Source organism: Coturnix japonica, chromosome 1 (genome assembly GCF_001577835.2).
Source record: "Coturnix japonica isolate 7356 chromosome 1, Coturnix japonica 2.1, whole genome shotgun sequence".
Taxonomy (NCBI): Eukaryota; Metazoa; Chordata; class Aves; order Galliformes; family Phasianidae; genus Coturnix; species Coturnix japonica.
Window position 1 is genome coordinate 154,605,440 of NC_029516.1, and position 20,489 is coordinate 154,625,928.

Below are 20,489 nucleotides of genomic sequence, written 5' to 3' on the forward strand. Positions count from 1 at the left end.
GAAAATAAGTTATTAAACATTGGCTTAGCATCAGGTCTTTACTGTTAGCTCTTCCTTATCTGTTCTGAAACAGCTTCTGAGTCTTGCATCTTTTCCAAGACTAGGAACACTCTTAAATATTGAATAATCCCAGACTTCTAAATGCATTTTTCAGTGAAATAAGACTTTAAATAACAACCTTATCTGAGAAATTGTGAATGATTCATAAAGAATAATATAGAAAAACTTGTTAAATTAATTATTTTTTCGTTTTTCATAGTTGTGAAATGACTTCAACAGAGAATCAGCCCAGTATTTTGTCAACCCAAGCTACAACTCTCTTCAAATGCTAAGAAGAATTTTATTTTTATTTTTAAAAACATAGCCCCACTCTACAGTATATATATATATATATATATATATATATGTAAAATTAATGGAAAAGATACAGAACTAGAGATTTTTCTTGAACCTCACTTTGTGGAGCATAAAATTAAATAGGTCTAAGATTCAAAAAATGAGACACACATCTCTCATTCTTAGCTTCTACACTTTTTTGATTAAGATACCTTATTGTTCATAGTAATTACTTTCATTTCTTTGAAGATCAATTCAAACTGTCATTGTATAATGCCCACTAAGTTTGTGCAACTGAACAGTGAAATATTTTTTCAAAAAAAGAGACCGAAACCAATAATCCATTGAAATACTGTAGAGTATCTCGAGTGCTATCTGTGATTTTTAAATGTATATTGTAAAGCACTGCTTCTAACATAGCTTAATCGATATAAATGTAGTACTCTTAATAAGTAGTTAGCATTCTCTGTGGCTGCTCTTGCCTACACACTGCATATGGATTATTTAAGATTCAGCTGCATAAGTTGTAATCCTTCCTCTAAGTGTTTACAGTTAAGACTGCTTCGGAATGTGGTGTAGGCAAACATGTTTTGGTTGGCTTTTATTTTGTTATTTTATGACAACTTCTCCTGAACTGGGCTAGCATTTGTGGGTTTTGTTTGGTTTCATTGCATGGTTTTGTTTTCTTTTTAATTTATATGGACATGCCTGCTTAAGGAAAACCTTGTGTTTCTAGAGCAGATTGAGTTGTGGAAGATGTAGGTAGAGGCAACTCCAGGATCATATCAGGTAGGTCTGTTCAATGAGAGTAAAACAAGATGTAATCCATGAAGTCACTAAGAAACAGTTTCTCTCAGTAATAAGTTCTGTCATATTGTTGGTTTGGAATGAGTGTATATACATCTTAATGGTATGACAGGATATTGGCCAACAAGGTTCTGAATTGTCTATGAAGGCAAAAGTGCATTTTTGGGGATATCAATTCTGCTAATGCCCTGCTGAGATAGACAAAACTAATCAGTCTGTCTTTTCAATAAGCAATTTATCTCTCAATGGTCGTCCCATCCAGGAAATTTTACTGACTTAATTCATCCATTAAGCAAGCACTTTTCCTGTTCTAAAATGTTCTTGGACTTACATTCAGTTTTATGTTAGAATGCCTCTCTTCATTTTACTTCTCTTTCAGCCAAGACCAGACAGAAGTGCTGACAGTGAAAAACCTTTAGAGTACCTTAGATGAGTCATATAAGGAAGGCTTAATCAAAAGAACTGTAGAAGAGACCTGAGAGGTCCCAAGGGAGAACTTGCTGTACCCAAATTGACTTTACAGGTTTCTGGCTAACCTGTTTGCACTGTTGCAGTTAGGGAAATTCAACAAGTCCTCTATGTGATTTACTCCAATACTTCTTTATCCTTGCAGTTAAAAACATGTTTCCTCATGTCTCAATAAATCTACCTTGTAGAAATTTGAGATCATTCTTTTTTGTCCTACTTGTGATACAACTACTGAGTAGGAAATCGTTTCTTTTTTTTGGCCATCTGCTGCATACTATTGGCTGCCGTTTTGTCCTATCACTGACATCCTGTGTTTATGATACCATTTATATTAGTTATCTTTCACTCATTATGTGCCCCAAAGTTGTGATCTTTCTTGGTGTTTACTGAACTCTAAATATTTCTAAATGGAATGCACAGAAGTTTACACGCTAGTAGTCCTGAGGAAAGCAGAATAATTCAGGTGTCCTCTATGCAGTGCTCCTGTTTGTCTCAGCAGGATGATGATGCCTGCTGAGTTGTTTGCTTCAGATTCAGCATGTGACCCACTTATGTCCCTCTTAGCAGAACTGTTGTCTAGCATTTACGCAACTGATGCATGCAGTGAGTTGGCTTCTGACTTGTTTCTGTTGCTTATTTTCCTGGATGCAGTGCTTTGGACTTGTTCTGCTTTGTTGTTTGTTTTTTTATGACAGCTTCAGGATTCACATTTGTAATTTTACCTGTGGTGATGCCATCTTCAAATGTAAAATGCTTACTAAATTTATTAAGAAAAATATTGATATAATACCAGGATCAGAAACAAGACCCTGCTGATTTCCTTAGCATGTCGTACTAGGAGAGAAGGAACTGTAGATAACTGTCTGCTTTTGTTTTCTAATACTTATCTTAAATACAATTTCTGTAGATGATAATTTGCCTAACTTGGGACTTGGATTTCAAAATCCTGGTGAAAAAGGCTGAGCCTCCTGTGGTCCAGTTTGTTCCTGTTTTCTCTGGTCCTAACACTGGGCACTACTGAAAAGAACCTGGTTAGAATAATAAAATCAAAGAATGGCCTGGGTTGAAAAGGACCACAATGATCATACAGTTTCAACCCCCCTGCTATGTGCAAGGTTGCCAACCACCAGACCAGGCTGCCCAGAGCCACATCCAGCTTGGCCTTGAGTGCCTCCAGGGATCCACAACCTCCTTACACAACCTGTTCCAGTGCATCACCACCCTCTGAGTGAAAAACTTCCTCCTAATTTCTAACCTAACCTCCCCTATCTCAGTTTAAAACCATTCCCTCTTGTCCTATCACTATCTACTCCTGTGAACAGCCACCCCCTCCTGTTTATACACTCCCTTCAAATATTGGAAGACCACAATGAGGTCTCCCCGGAGCCTTCTCTTCTCCAAGCTAAACAAACCCAATTCCCTCAACCTTTCCTCATAGGAGAGGTGGTTCCATCCTTATTGCATGCTCACTTCCGTTACTGTTTTCTGAAAACTCAAGTTAGGCTGACTGTTCTGCAATTCACAATTTACTGCTTTATCCCATTTTTAAAGATAAGCAATTGCTTTGGATTTTTCTTGTCTCTTAGAAGTTCACCTGCTCTTCACAGTTCTGAAGAAATAATGCCTTCTGACTTAAAGATTGTCTCTAGATGATCTTCATGTCTAGCTAATTTGTAAATGTTATCAAAGGAGTCTCTCTAACCTGTTCTGCTTGTAGCATTCAAATCCCTCTGTTGGTAAAGCTGCAAAATTCATGTAATTGCAGTTAGTCTTTATAATGAAAATTGAAACAAGCAAACAAAAAAGAACTACAGTTCTCAAATTTGTCTAATTTGGTGGTTAATGTTTGTTTGTATATCCTCTTTTTGTGCAAGAAACCTTTCTAATACAATGAGTTATCTGTGTAAATGCCATGGGAATTTGGTTCGTGCTTAACCTTTCTGACAGTAATGTTTATCCCACTACAATGTGCTTTTTTCTTTGGGTAAACAGGCTTTAAAACTTTATCTTGCATGATTAACTTATTAGACCACAGTGCATTGTAAATTTTCAGATTTATACAAAAAAGTTTCAAAAGCAGAAGTAGGATGTTCTGTTTGTTTAAAAACATGGTTGTTTTCCATCACCTCAAATCATTTAGCAGCTATATTCTGTAACTTAAGAAACCTGGATAAAATGTGTAAAATTTGACCATTCTGAGTGGATGTTTCTCTGTTACATACTTAGCTGATACTTTCTACTTGAAGCCAGCATTTGCAGATTAGAACTTTAAACTTTTCTATCTGTGAAAGAGATAAAAGTTTGTAAACTTCCAAGAGTCACTTGAATTGGAAGATGATTTAGAATTGATACTCTATCAGACAGGAGATAGTAGTACCAAAAACCTAGGATATGTAAAATTGCAACATCATCACTTCTATTATGCTGGAATACATTAAAAAAAAAAAAAAAAAAAAAAAAAAAAAAAAAGATGGAATGCCTGTACTCTTTATGCATAGTAAGATGTTAATATTTACCATATGGACTGAATAGGAGGCCTGTTTATTTTCAGAGTAAAGAGCAAAATGATTTTAATAGATAATATGATAAATATTACTTCTTTGTACTGAACCGGAAAACAAGCATTGAATTTGCTGAACAGAAAAACTGAGAGAATGAATTTGTACCATCCTCTCATTTCATTGCCAGTTGTGTGAATGCCAAGAAAATGCCATCCAAATTGTGCAGATAAAGTAAGACACTCTAATGATGGATGTTTCCCCTGACTTCACCAGAGGTATTTGAGGGGTAAATGATATCTGCTGTTAGAGTATATGTCCAATAAATATACTTTTGTCACAGAGAGAAATAGACAGCCATGAGCAAAGACAGCACATGTCTTTGTCTGATGAAGAATAGCACTGACTCCATAAAGAAGTATATTGCGCTCAGTTGCTGCTGTAATCATTTGTATTATCTTAACAATTTCTTATTAAAACTAACTTTTCAGTATTCTGGTCAGTGCACATAGTGTCTTATGCCAGAGGGGATTGTGAATGCAGACGCAAAAGAAGGAACATTTTAATCAGCATTGAAACAGCTTGAGTGAAGTAAGATTAATAAGCAACGGTAATTAAAATCTTTGCAAGTGAACTATAGTATGTGGCAAGACATTCAAGACATACATGTTGTAGATTACATATGTGCTGGAGATGTATTTTAGTTAGTGTCAAATAAATTTCCTATTTCAACTCAGTCTTCAAGATTTTAAGCATAATTTCTAATAATGCAATGTCAGTTACAGAAATCAGTATTTTACATAGAAAAATTAATGCATGTGGATGCAGTAGGAAGTATTTCAAGTTAATTTAGACAAGAAGGTTTTGAAGAATTCTTCTAATTTTGGCTGCTCGCAAATACACAGTTAGAAAATATTTAGCTACTCTGCCTTTTCAGTGAAGCTATTCAGTGGCAGAAAAAAAAAGTGGTTTTGTTTTGTTTTGTTTTGTTTAACTCCATATTGCCAGTGCTCTGGTGTGGAGTTTTTCCTTCTCTATTAAAAAGAAAAAAATAACATTATAGTGTTTGTGTAGCAAAGAAAGAAAACATGGAGGTTTGTGTGAGATGATCCTGACAAAATGGTTGGCAGAAGAAAGTAGGAAGATAGAATCTATTTGTAGCAAGACCACTGAACAGAGAAAATATATATATCTATATGTTACCGTGTGCATTTAGTAAAAGAGCTCATACAAAGCTTTTAATTAGGGTATGTTCACCAGTTCTCAAACTCTGTAATTTACATCTGGTCATTTCATGAATAAAATTTATGTTTTAAAATGTATAGTTTCCTAACTCATTCTAATCAATGTATTCCAATGACTTTTGAAGGAAGGACTGTAGAGTGAATAGTTGGTGCCTGTGCGTGGTATTTTTAGCTGTCTCGTCCTGCCAACAGCATCTTTTAGTTATGCACACAGGAGCATAAAGTAGGAGATAAAGTAGAAAATTCTTGAAGTGTTATGATTGCACATAAAATCAGTTTCCCTTTTTAAGAAAACTTTCTGGATGACTTCACAGAATTGAGAAACAAATAAGAATGTTTAAAAAGAGGAAATTTAACAGAATGAGATAACAGTGGTAATGCATGATATTCCAATCATATTCACAAATACCTTCACTATTTCTAACTTACCAACCATTTTTTGAGAAGTCCAAACATCTCAATGCATTATTAAGTTGAATGAAGCTACTTGGCTTCCTAACAGCTTGGAAGTTATTGTAGGAAGCTTTTTCTTCGTCAGTGAGCACTTATCCTAGTTTCAGAATTGGAAAACAACTTTTCACATTTAAGAAAATTCAGCTTTTTTATATCTTATATCCCAATAAAAGCATGATTCTCAAGGATAAAGAAAGAAACCTAGGTGTTTATTGCTACAAATATTTGACACAGTTCAAATAATCAGGGATCCTAATCCTCATAATAGCAGAAAAGTGGTTAGAAATCAAATCAAAAGATATGACGTCACACACACAAAACAAAACAATGAACAAAACAAAACAAAAAAAGAAACCCACAAGTATTTACAGTAGCAGATGATAGCTTAATGCATGGGATAAAACTTTAGGATTTTGTATTCTGCTCAAACATCACTGTCCATCTACATCAAAAACACACTGAATGGGAAGACATGCAGAACAAAATTAAAGTTGACACAACCATGAAAACAGAAGATTAGAAATTACTTAAACCCCAGCACAACTCCTTATATCCTTTTCCTTTCTGGAAGCTGGTTGATAGTTACCCTTGTGAACATTTTGTAATTGCAAGCCATAACTGCCTCTGATTCATCAGTAGGTTTGAGTGAATTGTATTATATATCAGTGCCACTAGAGAGGATGATGCTGTTTCCCTTTTGCTGAAGACAGAAATTTAGTTCTGCAAACAGAAGATTACTGGTTTTAATTGAAGGCATAAATGCAGAAAAAAGCAAAATCTTATTAGCTGCATTACTAATTAGATACATGGAACAAATCACTCAACATTAAAAACAAGAATATGGAGGAATGATCTACTGATTGGCCTGAGGACATGAATAGTGAGGCTGACATAGTTAAGCAGTGGTAAAAGATACCAGCCTAAGGCTTACAGTAAAGTGGCTTACCAACAAGCATGGACATCCTTGATCGTCCTGCATTGCTTATCTGTAGGATACAGCTGTTGCTGAAGCAAGTTAAATGTTCTCATCCTAGAGAACCAGATTGGCAAGGATACCAAAAAATAAATATCTGTCCCTTACACACAGACCTCAAAGAAGACAAAATGAAACAGAGAATGATATTTTAACCCAGAAAAAAAATAATGCTCAAGAAGTTCATACAGTCAACTTCTGAGTAGCTGACAAGTAAGCATTTTTGATCTCTTGGTAATTTAGACAACTTTTCAAAACCTTTTCTAGAAAAAAAAGTAAAATTCATTCATTTTCTGACATATTTATTGTGGATTAGTTATTCTCAGCTGCTTTCTTGCCATTGTAAAATCTAATGAACACATAAGCTAATTAAACGTTTTGGAAGTGGAATATCGCAGAGCTGGAGATTGGGGGCATTATGATTCTGCGCATTAGCATCTCATGGTTACCATATGCTAATATTTTATGTATTTGACAGTAGGAAAAATCAGGAGCTCACAAGTATGCAAGCTTCTTGGTGAATTTGGTGGCATCACTGTGTAATCTCAGGCACTTTCCATTCCTTATCTTGGCCCTGAGGTATCTCAGTCATGTCAAGTAGTAGCCCCGGGGTATTTCCTGTTTCTTCTCAACTTTATTGTTAAAAGTCCACTTAAATGCCCCGGTGCCCATGTTAATATTCCTTGCTAGAGAGGCACTTCAGTGTGTTAGTCTCAGTGCTGATTTTCTGTGTTAACCTCTCCTACTTTGTTGCTCTGTCTGTAGTTATACAACAGAACATCTTATTGCAAGATGTTTTGGCTGGAGAAACATTCTTATTTATCTGATATACTGAGTTGGAAAGCAATAAAGTCTGTGATCGGACCTTGAAATTGACCTTCTTTTGCTTCATGTTACCATGGATATCATCATTTTGTTGCTTTAATCTTCATTGCTAGTGAGAGGAAGGACTGGGGCTTTGTAAAACTTTTCTTCCCTCGCTGAAAATACTATAGAAAAATATTGTGTTCTCTTGGCTGAGCATACCCACAAGTGTGAGAAGGAGCATAACTCTCATCTGTCTGGATCTATTTCTGGTAGTTTTGGAATCATAAGAAATTTAGGAAAAAAAAAATCCATTTCAAGCACCTGTTGTACAGTTACTAGAGATATCTGATGATGAGAAGAGATTGTTTATTTCTTTGCCAGTGTAAATACTGAGTAGAAAATATGGTTTTAGAAACAATGCCTTTTTGTTTTGTTTTCCCTTCTTTATATACAGATTGTTTTCCTATAGCAACAGGCAGATTATGGTAATGTCTTAGGGGAGGCAAGCCATGGTTTTGTCCTTACTGAGGTCTTTGCCTGAAGTAAAACTTAATTCTCCAATCTTGATGTGACAATATCATGACATAAATAAATTGTTCATGGGAGCTCAGACCTTTCTGCAGTAAGCAGCAGAGTAACAACAAATTTGTCCAACAAATTAAGGTTTTCCAGGACTGTTTCTGGATGACTTTTGAGTGTCTCCAAGGACGGAGATTTTGCTATGCCTCCGGGCTTCTTCCAGTGGAAAAGAGCATTGGATGAGGCCTCTTTCAGTGCTCATTCATCCTCAAAGTAAAAAAAAAAAAAAAAAAAATCACAAGGAACCTCCTGTGTTCGTTTGTGCTCAGTGACAAAATGCCTTTGTCTTTCAGTTCGCACACATCTTCATTTCCCACTTAATTACTGACATTTCTGAACATGCTGGGTCCAAGTAAGTAATAGGTAATAATAGGTAATAGTCTCATGCGGGTTGGAAGGGGCCTTAGAGATCCAAGCCCCGGGATTCGAGCCCTGTGTAGCAGAGCGGCACTTCTACCACTTGTGCCACAGGGGGGATTTGAACCCGGGCCCTCCGGTGTTACAACACGGCATTCCTACCACTGCGCCACCAGGGCACAGTAAGTGCTATTTTGAATATTGGCTGAGACAAGATTTTGTTTGTAGGATTGGAAAATAACTTAGATGTGCATTTAGACACACCTTCTGACTTTTCACAACACCTTCTGCCTGTTTCTTTCCAATAATGTGACTGGGAACGTACCTTTGAATGCAGAATCTTATCTCTAACCTCATTCCAACTCTGGGTGGTTATAAGGTATTCAAAACATAAGTAGGTATTAATAATCGCAATAAGGTGAAAGATAAAGTGCAGCCTATAGCATGAATTGAAAGCAGAGGATGCAGATTCCATGTTCTTCATATGATGAAAATAAAGGGAATCCTCATGTACAGTAAGGTATATTACATTAAGTAGCAGGCTATTTTCCTCACAAAAATAGGTTCTTTTTACTAAGCAAGTGAATATAGACTGATGGTTTTTGTTTGTCTAGATGACGTTAGTTTAGTCTTTTTGCTCATTGACCCCTAGAATATTCAGTTACCTTCCTGACTGATTCCTGTGAATAGGGACATACATTAGGATAACATCTTAGTTTTCCAAAATCAAAGAAGTTGGCTGTTAGATGTTTTGACATTTTAAGTCTTTGTTAACAAGGTAAAGAACCTGATTGCATTTGAAATTTATAGACAATTTCTGAAGCGCCCATTTATGCAAGTACATCACATAAGTTTTCTGATGTAGTTGCCTACTTGAGTCTATATGAAAGCTTTCATCTATTTCCTGCTGTTTTCAGTTGATAATCAACTCTTACAACAGAGTAGATGTTTTCCTCCTTTTCCAGTCATCACTTGATTTGTAATGAGATTAGCAGTGAATGAATCACATAAAATGTCAACAGAAAGAAATTAACTACTACTACTACTAGCCATTAGGAAAGTGGAAGAGTTTGGGGAGAAAAGCTTCTTTGGGAAGACCAGGGCTTTTCTATGGTCCTCTGCTCTCAGATGTGCTCAACGTTCCTTCAGTAATGCATCAGTTCTTGTTTCCATCTTCTTCAACAGCTTGACGACAGACAAGCAGTTAGGGCAGCCAAGAGAAATACACTTCATGACATCATTCACTGGTGGAGATATTTAAGTTAATTAGTTATGCTCAATTTTATTTCTTTGTTCTCTAATCTGTCCAAACTATGTTACAGGCTTCACTGATCGTCTGTGGAGACTAAATAATGTGCAGGCTTGCACATAGTATTTTCTTACTAGGGAGGAAAAAATTGTGTTTATTTCTCTTAACCTATTTTGAGAAACTTATCCATGGGAAGAATATGGGGAACAGGTCTGATACAGAAATAAATGTCTATTTATTTATATTTAAACAAGTGAAGTATACTGACATTTTGAGGTGAATGCAGTATAAACATTGCTGCAGACTTCTAATTGTATACTGGCTAAGAAGTGGAATTTTTTTTTTTAGTCCCGACTGTATAATTTGTCTAGTGATTAATTTAGTATCCATTATGACTGCAAGACATCAGCTTTATGCACACCGAGTTCTTTCATCCTCAGGCCAAGAACCATTTTGCAGGCGTAATGCAAGAATGCCTACAGAGCTGTGTGGGTGTATATAAACCCTAACCTGAACATCTTGCAGTGTTCTCAAGTGGGAGGGTAATTTCGCCTCTTCACTGATTTTACTGATGTCTCTTATGAGCAAGTAGTGCCATTTCCCTCAACCTTTGATGAATTGCGTGTGCTATACAATGTGGGCTGTTGCTCACCAGAGGATTAAGCAGGAGCAACAAACCTGCTTCACTTTCTTCAAACCTTTCATGAGTGACAGACACCTGCGTCATCTTGTACAGTCTTAACATTTTGATATATAAATGCAGCCTTCCAGTTCTAGAGGATACTACGAGGCTGACAAAAATGCTTACCCTGCAACTAAATCATTTACAAAAAAAAAAAAACAAAACAAAAAAAAACACACCCAAAACACTGCATTATTTGTGCCAAAATATTCAAAAACAAATGAATTTCATGTGTTGTCTCAGCACTCTTAAATTAAGCTGTCCTAAGTACCTGCAGTAACCATGGTATCTGAAAGTCTGGATTACTGCAGCAGTTCTTTGTCTGAAGAGTGGTACATACTGTACTTGGATTTTAATGGAGCCATTTATACAGATTTTATATTTTCCCGTAAAACTCCTTAAGATGAATGAAAACAAGCGTGGGCTAAATGTTTGTGCTTTTCATGCTCTTTCTGTTTCAGAATCTTGCTGGCTTTCTTAATTGCTAACTTATGCAATTTCTTTATCTTTTAGAATGTCGAGTGGTGAAATCTACTTCCTATACCAAAATTGCTTCAAGTTCACGAAGGAGCACCACCAAGAGCCCAGGTCCATCTCGACGCAGCAAGTCTCCTGCTTCTACCAGCTCAGGTAAAGCAAGCAAGAATTCCTTCCTAAAAACAGCAAGCAGTCTGTTTTGATGCATTGAAAATGTGCTTAAAATACAACATATATATATATTATACATATATATATATATATATATATAATATACAATATATATATATTATATATATATATAATAGTTGATAGTAAGAATTCACTTATTCTCTCAGTTTCATGAGATGAAATGTCTTCCAATATAAAAATATTCTTTACTACTCTATAAATTATTCTCCAGCATTGCATTGCTTTTCATTTTCCTTCATTGTTCTTGCATGATTTTGTTTCTTGTAGATAAAGACTGACAGAAAAAAAGTATTATTTCTACTAAGAACTGAATAAACAGTTCAGAAAGTAGTCAAGTCACTCAGTGTAGTGCCAGTGTCTGCACATGGCAGATTTCAGGGTTTTTTTTACATATTTTGTTTCTGAGGGAGTCAGCAGTGAGGAAGGAATAGACTAAAGACATTAAGCATATTGAAAAGGAGGAGAAGGACAAAGACAGAAAGTAAATGCAGATGTGAATTTAAGATAAAAGATAGCTGAGGAAGAAGCAAGTCAGAGTTGGCTGAACAAGCCAGTGGTACAAATGTGAGGAGAATCAACAAAAGCTCTAATAAGTTGTAATTCTGCCTGGAGGAACTTATTTGTGTTCTCCTAGTAAGCAGTCTATGACTAGTTCCTCCCCACAGCTTTTTCGAAGCAAATAAGCAAAAGAAGTACATTAGATAATTTGACTGTTATGAGGCTAGCACAAATCATTACTTATAAGTACAAATAATACTTGGTATGGGCCAGTTAAGTAGACACAGTTCAGCAGTTGCAGTACTACTTGTGAATATGGATTTTCTAAGAAGCAAACAGAATTGCATGCAAGTCACCTCACTCTTTCATGCCCTTAGTATTCTGCCTGCAGGGAAGTAAACATCATACTGGAACCTGATTCTTACCTGCATCCAGCACAATAATGTCCTTAGGGGAAAGGATGGTGACAATCAGAACTGTCCAGGCACCAAGGAGCTCCTAGGTGCTTTATGGAGGGGAAGTGTGAACCAAGCGGAACCACATTTTTTACAAGAGTAGACTGAGAAAAGAAGTGTTCATGATCAGGGAAGGAGGAAAGTGAGGGTAACACGACATAAGACAGAGGCGTAGATCCATGTGTAGGCGGGCTGGGAGGCGGTGTGCCTCCCACACGTCTTAAGTACTTCTGAAATAGAGAAGCCTGAAAAGAGGTGATGGAAAGAAGTATCATCTGGGAGAAAGAAGCACACAGACTAACTCCCTCTGAAACATACTTCCAGTTATTTGCAGCTTGATGGAACAAAATTAAATTAAAATTAAGCAAAAGAGGTTCTACTTGGTCCGTGGATCTTACAAGTGCCCCTGTCCGCCAATAATTTGTGGGTACATGTTATGGACATTGATATATATATGTTCATTTTTGTTTGGAAAAACAGTGCTACTATGCATAAAAAATGTTTCTGTCTTGAGACTAGCAATATTTTTTCCATGGTGATTACTTGATCCATTACTGGCTTTGGCCACATATTAAATAGTGATGTTTTTACTTAAACATACCTGGGTAGTGTAGATGAATAAACTTTAAATCTCCTACAGAGAGAAAAAAAATAACTAAAATAAAATAAATATAAGCATAAAAATAATAAATAACAAACAGTGAATTTATTTTAAATACCTGATGTTAGACACTGCATTAAAAGAACAATGTAAAGAAAGTGCAGACACTTAGGTAATAGGAAAAAAACAAAATTCCACTTCTCCCATGAAGTGGAAACAACATACAGATTTCACTGTTCTGCCATCCAGTAGGCCTAAAAATACTTCCTGTTTACTGGAATTACGTATGTGTAACAGCAACAGAATATAGCAATTACTGTCAGGAGCATATAGGAGCAGATATTTTTTTTCCATGTTGTTTACATTAAATGTCTCACCATTAGAGTCTAATAAATGACCAGCACATAAAACATAAGTTTACACTTTCGCTGTCAGGTTGTTATTGCTAAGTTTATATACGTGTCTTTTACTCTGTGCTTTTAAACTGCTTTTAGTTCATCTTTAAACTACTGTCTTAGATTTTTTTCTCATTAGATATAAACATAAAAAATAGTTGAGAAGAACTCAGCTGTTCTGATCATAGGCTATATATATATTCCAAAACAAAAGCATATTGTTTTCATGGAATCATAGAATCATAGAATGGTCTAGGACCACATGTGAAAAGGACCATCATGATAATCTAGTTTAAACCCTCCTGTTATGTGCAGGGTCATCAACTTTGTTAAGGTTTGTATCATAAAAGGCAGAAAGTTGAGAAAAGTAGTGATATAGGTTGGGCATAAAGCATTATCAATTGTATCCTTAAACTGTACCCTTAAAAAAAAAGGCTGTGAGCTACATACGAAAAAATGAGGAGCTAATTAGGAAGAATCTGATTCCTCTTGGTCAATTCTTGCTTCAGTTGTAAAAGTTGGCACATTGTTGCTGCAGAAAATGGTTAGATGCCTGGTTCAGTCATCAATTCTTGCCCTTATCGGAAAATCCAAATTCTAAAATGAAGGGAAATCATTGTATTACCCTCAATTCTCTCATATATACACCTATAGTATTAACATACTATACTTTTTAATGTAGGTAGACTTTTTTTTTTTTTTTTTTCCTTCCATCACAGAATAGCTAATAGGAATTCATCGTTATTAAAGATAGCAAAGGTACTGTGTTGGGTTTGTTTGTACAACATTATTGATGTGAGGCTGGGAAATATAGGCAGACTGCTTTGATTTAAGTACTTGAGCATCATTCTCAGGAACTGTTCCCCTGTTTGTCACAGAGTTGTAAATGATGTGAACTAATTTAACTTTGGCTTGAACCAAATGCAGTGAAGTCCACGAGGTGTTTGTTCTGAGCAAACAGTGTTATGGAGTGATGAAGTTGCCCATATTTGTCATGATGATTTCTGAAATTGTTCACAGAAATTGAAGGGGTTTGTGTTTTGGTTGTCTGGTTGTCTTTAATGTGTATGTCAGTTTCACATCTGTAGTTTGGAGAAATACCTTTTTACCATAATTGATACTTTGAAGATGCTTACAAGTGACTTTTAGGGAAAATCTTGCTTGTAAGACCTAATGCGTAGAGCCTCCTGTTTCAGTTTCACCTTGTCTTGGTGTTCCCTGGCTATGTGCAGAGGCAGGCAAAAGATGCTGAGTCCCTTCTCCTCGGTGAGCCTGAGATAATTGAAAGCTATCAAGTGGTGAGCCTGAAAGCCCAATGCTGAATGGGACATGAGAACAAGGAAAATGCTAGCCTACAGGTTCAGCGACACAGAGCCCTGGCAGTGTGGGGAGAAAGGATAGAGCTACAAGTGGAGTGCAGGCTGCAGGGTTGCAGAGAGAGACACTTAGTAGTGCCTGAGTCTGCACCAAAACTTAGTGCAATGCAGGTTCAAATTTGCAATTGAGAACAAAGAAAAACAGACTTTTAAAGAAGGGTAAGGGAATGGAAGGACAAGTAAGGGAATGGGAGATGCACGCTCCTTACCCTTTCTTGTCATCAGCCTAAAATGAGCCCAGAAAAAAGTGTTTGCTTTTACACCATTGATCAACATATTTAAGAGAATTGTAAACCTTTAGATAGGTGATGTTCACCTTTCTTTCAGTCTTGCTTTTTCCCTTTGGTTTTTAAACACGACATGCTTACTACGCTTACATTTTCCTGGTATCCTCCACAGCTCCTGAGGGCAGTTGAATCCTCTATTTCTGTAAAAACACAGAAGACTTTATTTCTTAAAAGAGTACGTGCAAGCCTTTAAGATCTGTGCTAAGGGCTGACTTTATTATTATGTGTTTTGTTCAGTTTTTTGTTTATGTCTGACAGTGTTTCAAAACAGTACCACAAGACAGAAATCTCTCTGCAGGAGGATTGCTTTATGTTTTTTTACAAATGCATTTGAGGTATTGTCTGCTTCAAAATGCTTTCAGCCTGAATTGCAAAATGAAGCAGGGAATAAAGAAGGGAACAGCAGCATCACCTCACAAGCGGGCAGAATGCTGAAGTCTACTTCCATATGCAACAGATAATCCTGCTTCTATTTAATTGTCTTGGTATCTTCTTAAAGCCAGTAAAACACTTTGATGTTTGGGTTTTTTTGTTGGCATCAAATATTACTCAGGAAAGGATATAATGAAAGAGATGTTGAATTTCAGCGAGACCAGCTATCAGACCATTGCCAGTGACTGCAAAGTATAAACATCTGACAGCAATTCAGTAGCTGTCGGCTTCCGTCCAGCTACTAATTAACACCACTGGTGGCAGCCTCAGTGAAGGTGTAGAAGTAAGAGATACGAAGAAAGCAATGCTTTCTTCTTCATGATCATTATTTTTAATCAAATCAAGAGCAGCATGAGCTGGAATTATTGTATCCTTAGTCCATTACATTAAAGGAAAGTTACTGTGTTCAGGTGAATTCTAGCCACCAAAATACAAACTGTAGTTTTGAGGACTTGCTTTTAACAAAAGGCATGACTTTTCAGTTTGAGCACCTCCTTCAGAATTTCTTCTTTTTATCTTCTCATCCCCTCTGTGCTTTCTCCTGTTACCCTCAAACTATTACCTAAAATATTTCAAATGTCTTAAATCTTATTTGTAACAGTGACTCAAGTGTGGTACCAACAAGAATTATTTCAAGAATTTTATTATTTTGTGAGACAAGTGTTTATTACAAGAGTAACTTGCATTATACATATCTGTTCCAATTGACAGAAGGAATGTTTGTGAAGAATGTCTTGAGTAGGTTGTATTAAGAAGGGCAGGCTGGGTGTTTTATATGAAAATTGCATCTGGTTGAAGGCTTTGTGAAGTTACACATCAAACTAAAGCTGATCAAAACTGTAGATGTTCTCTAGAGAAAAAAAAAAAAAAAAAAGTGTTCCAGGATGTAGAAATTGGATCTTACTGAAAGCTTCTCTAGAGCAGATGCTTATACTTTACTTTCCTCATCTATTAAAAAAAATAAAAAATATAATAAAATAGATGCATTCCTTTGTAAGAAGATATGTTTTCATTTAGTTTGACTGTTCATCCATAGGCTGTTACCCAGAAACAGCCCTTCTTCTACCACCTGACTCAAGAAGGTCTTTTGGATCCCAAAGGAAGGAACATGACATATCGTATTTTCTTTGGTGGGGTCACATGTTTTTATTCACACTATTACAGATACTCAGCAGACAGATTTTGTAATGAATATGCTGAAACAAAACTTTCCTGAAGCCAGGAGTGCAAACCCATGGGAGTGATGGAGTCATCCGATGAACACAGGGATTTCCAGATGATTTTTTCTTTGATCCTGGCTTCCTTTTAATTTTTTATTTATGCTATTGGTATTTGATACTAATCATTAAAAATACGTAATATTTTCATTTTATAGCTTATAATAAGAATCAAAAGTAAGGGGAGTAGATTTAGTTAGACACTCTTACAGGATGAACAAGTTAAATGATAATAAAGAAACATCCTTGAGTTGGTATTCCATTCACACAGACTGATGGAATCTTAGTCTTTCCGGTAAGGCAAAATAGTTCAAAAGAGATATTTTGCTTAGATCTTACATACATGTAGATGCTGTTTAAATTAAGCACTACTTAGCCACCTTCTGAGGCTACCAGAAAGTTATTGGGTTCCAGGGAACTATGTTTTCAAAGATGGCTTTTGTAATCTGAAGTCTTGGGCATGTCTGTCGTGTCAGTGTATGCTGGTGCTTGTAGCTCGGCTGTAACTGACTTTGGTTGCAGTAGCAATGCCATTGTTGTGATCACCCCATGGAGAGCAGTGCGCTCTGTGTGTATGAGGACCTGCCAAGCCTCTTGTCTGGACATTTTGTAATTCTGCTGACCTTTCTCATTTACTGATGAACTGAAAACTTCTTTATGGAAGTATTAGTCCTTGTCTACTATGGGAGAGGGAGATTCTTTTTGTATTGTTGTGGCCTTCTGACATAAATGCTAGGAAGGACTGAATGTACAAGGGGCAGTTTAGCACCAGTTAAAAAAAATGCAGCACTGATTATTCTGTGTTTATTCCAACTAGTTTATCACTTAGGTAAAACCTGCAAAACCTTGCCTTCACTGAGAAGCAATAATGAGGCTACTTGCTTAAAATGGCGCTCTGGATAATCTCTCCCTTCTGCAATGAAGACATAAAATTACAAGTTGTATACAAATAGAATATAAAAGCAGAATGAATTAAATGCCACGTTCTTGTTCCCTAAATACCTTGTAGTTACATAATCTTGTTGAAAGAAAGCTTCTTGGTTAAGTGGACAGGGGAAACTACAGGTGTAACTGAGGCAAAGTCAAGTAGTTACCTGGCATCACCAGCTTCTAGTTAACGGTTGCTGAATATGACACACACGTTGTAACTTCTGTAAATCATTTTTTTTTCAGTTTAGACTGTTGTACATCTTAGTCATGAATGCTTTGTGGTTGCAAAACAGCCTTCACCACTCTTAACCTCCCTTTTCCTCTTCACACACACACTTTTGTGTTTGGCAAACCACTTTCATAAACACAGTAATCTCAATATATTTTATAATCTACAAATGCTAACACATTAATGGGCAATTTTATGGGACAATATGATTTTAATATAATGCAGCAGAAATGGCAGCTGATCAGAGTGGCACTTGATAGCTTAATTCAGCTTCTCTCACTTTTTGTTTTCATTACTTAATAAAAAGATGCGCTATCAAGATGACTTATTTATTGGAATGCTATCAAGGTACTTTTTATTTACAGCATTTCCACCAGTTTATAAATATCTTCATATGAAAAGCTGCTTTTCATTTATCTCAGTGGATATTAATATCCAGCTTCAGTGTTCTGTGGGTATCCAGATCCTGCAAAAGCAAGTGATAAGGTTGCTGCCCTGTTATCAAGAGATGACAGTAAGCAGAGGAGTTCACAACTGCTGAGACTGTGCATATGCTTTTTCAGAACAGCCACAATAATTTTATTATTATTTTAGCTTTCTAGTATGTACTTCACCTGTGAAATTTTGAATGGATAAATCTTTTTCATGAGACAATGGGAAGGCAGTGTGGTGAGCTGATGTTTCTGACCCCTGCCTTTTTATGAATAAAAGTGACAAGAAACCTCTTCCCTCACTCAAGAACATGATTAATCACAACAGTGATTTACCAATTTCATATGTTTTTATCTACATCATGGTTCCCTGAAGGAATGTACTGTATCAGTCAGTCAGTGAAAAATGCAGTGCAGATACTGGACAGGAACGCAGTTTCAAACCAGAAAGCATTCAACCTAGAAATAGAGTTCTGAGCAGTTCAAAAATACAGAAATGTTACAGATTTTATTCACATTTGCTGCCATGTTATCTGATTATAAGCTGCACATGTGAGATTGATGTCATGATTGTAAATAGAGTTGAGGAAGGTGGTCACAACCAGTCCTACCACTTCTTGCTTCACCATACATAATATCAACTCAGTGTGCAAATTCAACATAATGATTTGTCAGAAACTAGAATGGTTTTTAGCCAGCAAGTTATACGTGACTAAATAAAGTACAGCCCTTGCAGTAGACTGAGGAATTATGAGAAATTACCATTTCCTGTTTGTGATCTCTCTCTTAAACCTTTAAATAAATTAGGAGTAACAGTAACTTATATCCCCACATTCATTGAGCACCCAGAAGACAGACAATGTGATGTGTGCTGGGAGTTCATTCTGTCAGAAGTTGAAGCCTAAGTAAAAAAATGGTTGGGATGACATGAGTTATGTCTGTTGTTAACACAGAAGCATACAAAGAACTGGAATTAGATTCCACATCACCCAAATCCCATTTCGGGTTGAGTCTAATGTAGAAACTGTATGGCCTTTAGATATCAGAGTTTACTTAATGGAGTTATGTGCTTGATATAAAATCCACCCAAATTGGTAGATGGAGAGAATTTTGCTAAGTTTCCATTATATTCCAGTCCTCTAAGCGCTTGGGTTTGGATTCATCTTGCTTGACTTTAGAAGTCTACACTGCAGTGGATACTTCTAGTATATGGCTCACCAGATGTTTTAGTCAGTTGCTTCAGAATGATACAACTCATGTTACAACAGCAATGACTGGTAAAAACATCCATATCCCCAGAGCTAGTTGTCAGCTCTAGAGTTTACTAAACAGCTTTTCACGGGAAGTCCTTGTATGTTCTCAAAAACCCTGATGTGCTTTTTATTACTTCACATCTTTGTGTTTTGGATATGAGGAAGAAATTGAGCACATTCAAATCTCCTGAAGACTCGATCCATTAACTGTCCTCTTGATTTCACACATTACTGGCATCTAACACCACCACAACAGCTTTCATCATTTTCATTTTAAAAATATACTCTTGAGGAACGTGTTGGAGCTTAGCCTGAGCACTCTGGACAATCTGGTGATGACAAGTGAGTGTTTTTTAGAGTTTTTAGAGTTTGCAATGCTTTCTTTTTTCATCTAAAGTACATACTCACCAACATGGTACGTGTGTGAAATGCACTGAGTCAAATGCACCATTGCATCTATTTGTTTGGTTTCAGTTGGTAGCTTCAAGTATCTCTACTTAAGACAAAATAAATAAACAAGTATATACGGTAGTAACGGGAAATAAGTGATTGGGAGAAAATAATGATGGAAATTATGGAGAAGTCAATCCATAAGGAACAGGAACTTGTTCCTGGTGTTATTGGAGTTTATTAAAGTATATCTGTTGTCTTAAATTTTCTCTAAAATAATAATTAAACCTGAGAAAATCTGCTGAGGTTAAAGCAGAAGTCTTGCTACTGAGCAGTCTTGATATCTAGCTCTGTGTGAACTGCAGTAGTTTAATAAAAGTTTTTTAAATAATAACAGATTTGTTTAGAAGAAACGTTTTAAAACTTTAAAAGTTTGTGACTATAAAAAACTTTTTTTTTTTTATGTCTTCCTTTTCATAATTGTTTTCAGAAGTCCTGATAATAACTTCAGTTTTAGTTATAGTCTGTACTATTGGCTAGAGCTATGTGTATTTTTCTTGCCGAAATGACCTTCAGTGAATGTGTCCATCCATATGCATGTACTCCCCCACACGTGCTTTGGACAAGTTTGATTCAGTGCTGATATATACAAACCATTGTCCTCTGTACAAAGGGAGTTTGTAGCCTAGATTACTGCAGTGGTTTTCTATAAAGGCATTCTATGTAAACACAGTTGCTATTTCTTGTTGTTCATATGGTCATACAAAGAAAACGCACCTTTATCTTAAACAGTGCCTTATACAGAATTTTGTTGAGATATAATTGCTTATAGCACTTTATCGCTGTTTAGTAGTTGTGCTTTATCACTCAGCA

At 36.1% G+C, this 20,489-nt stretch overlaps 1 protein-coding gene across 2 annotated transcripts in view; it reads left to right on the forward strand.

Annotated features, from left to right (window-relative positions):
- Positions 1-20,489, forward strand: part of DCLK1 (doublecortin like kinase 1) — a 228,443-nt gene that overhangs the window by 142,186 nt on the left and 65,768 nt on the right. For both annotated transcript variants that reach the window (XM_015851967.2, XM_015851966.1), the window contains exon 5: positions 10,967-11,083. In XM_015851967.2, coding sequence (XP_015707453.1) covers positions 10,967-11,083 — 117 coding nt within the window. The remainder of the gene's footprint in view (positions 1-10,966; positions 11,084-20,489) is intronic.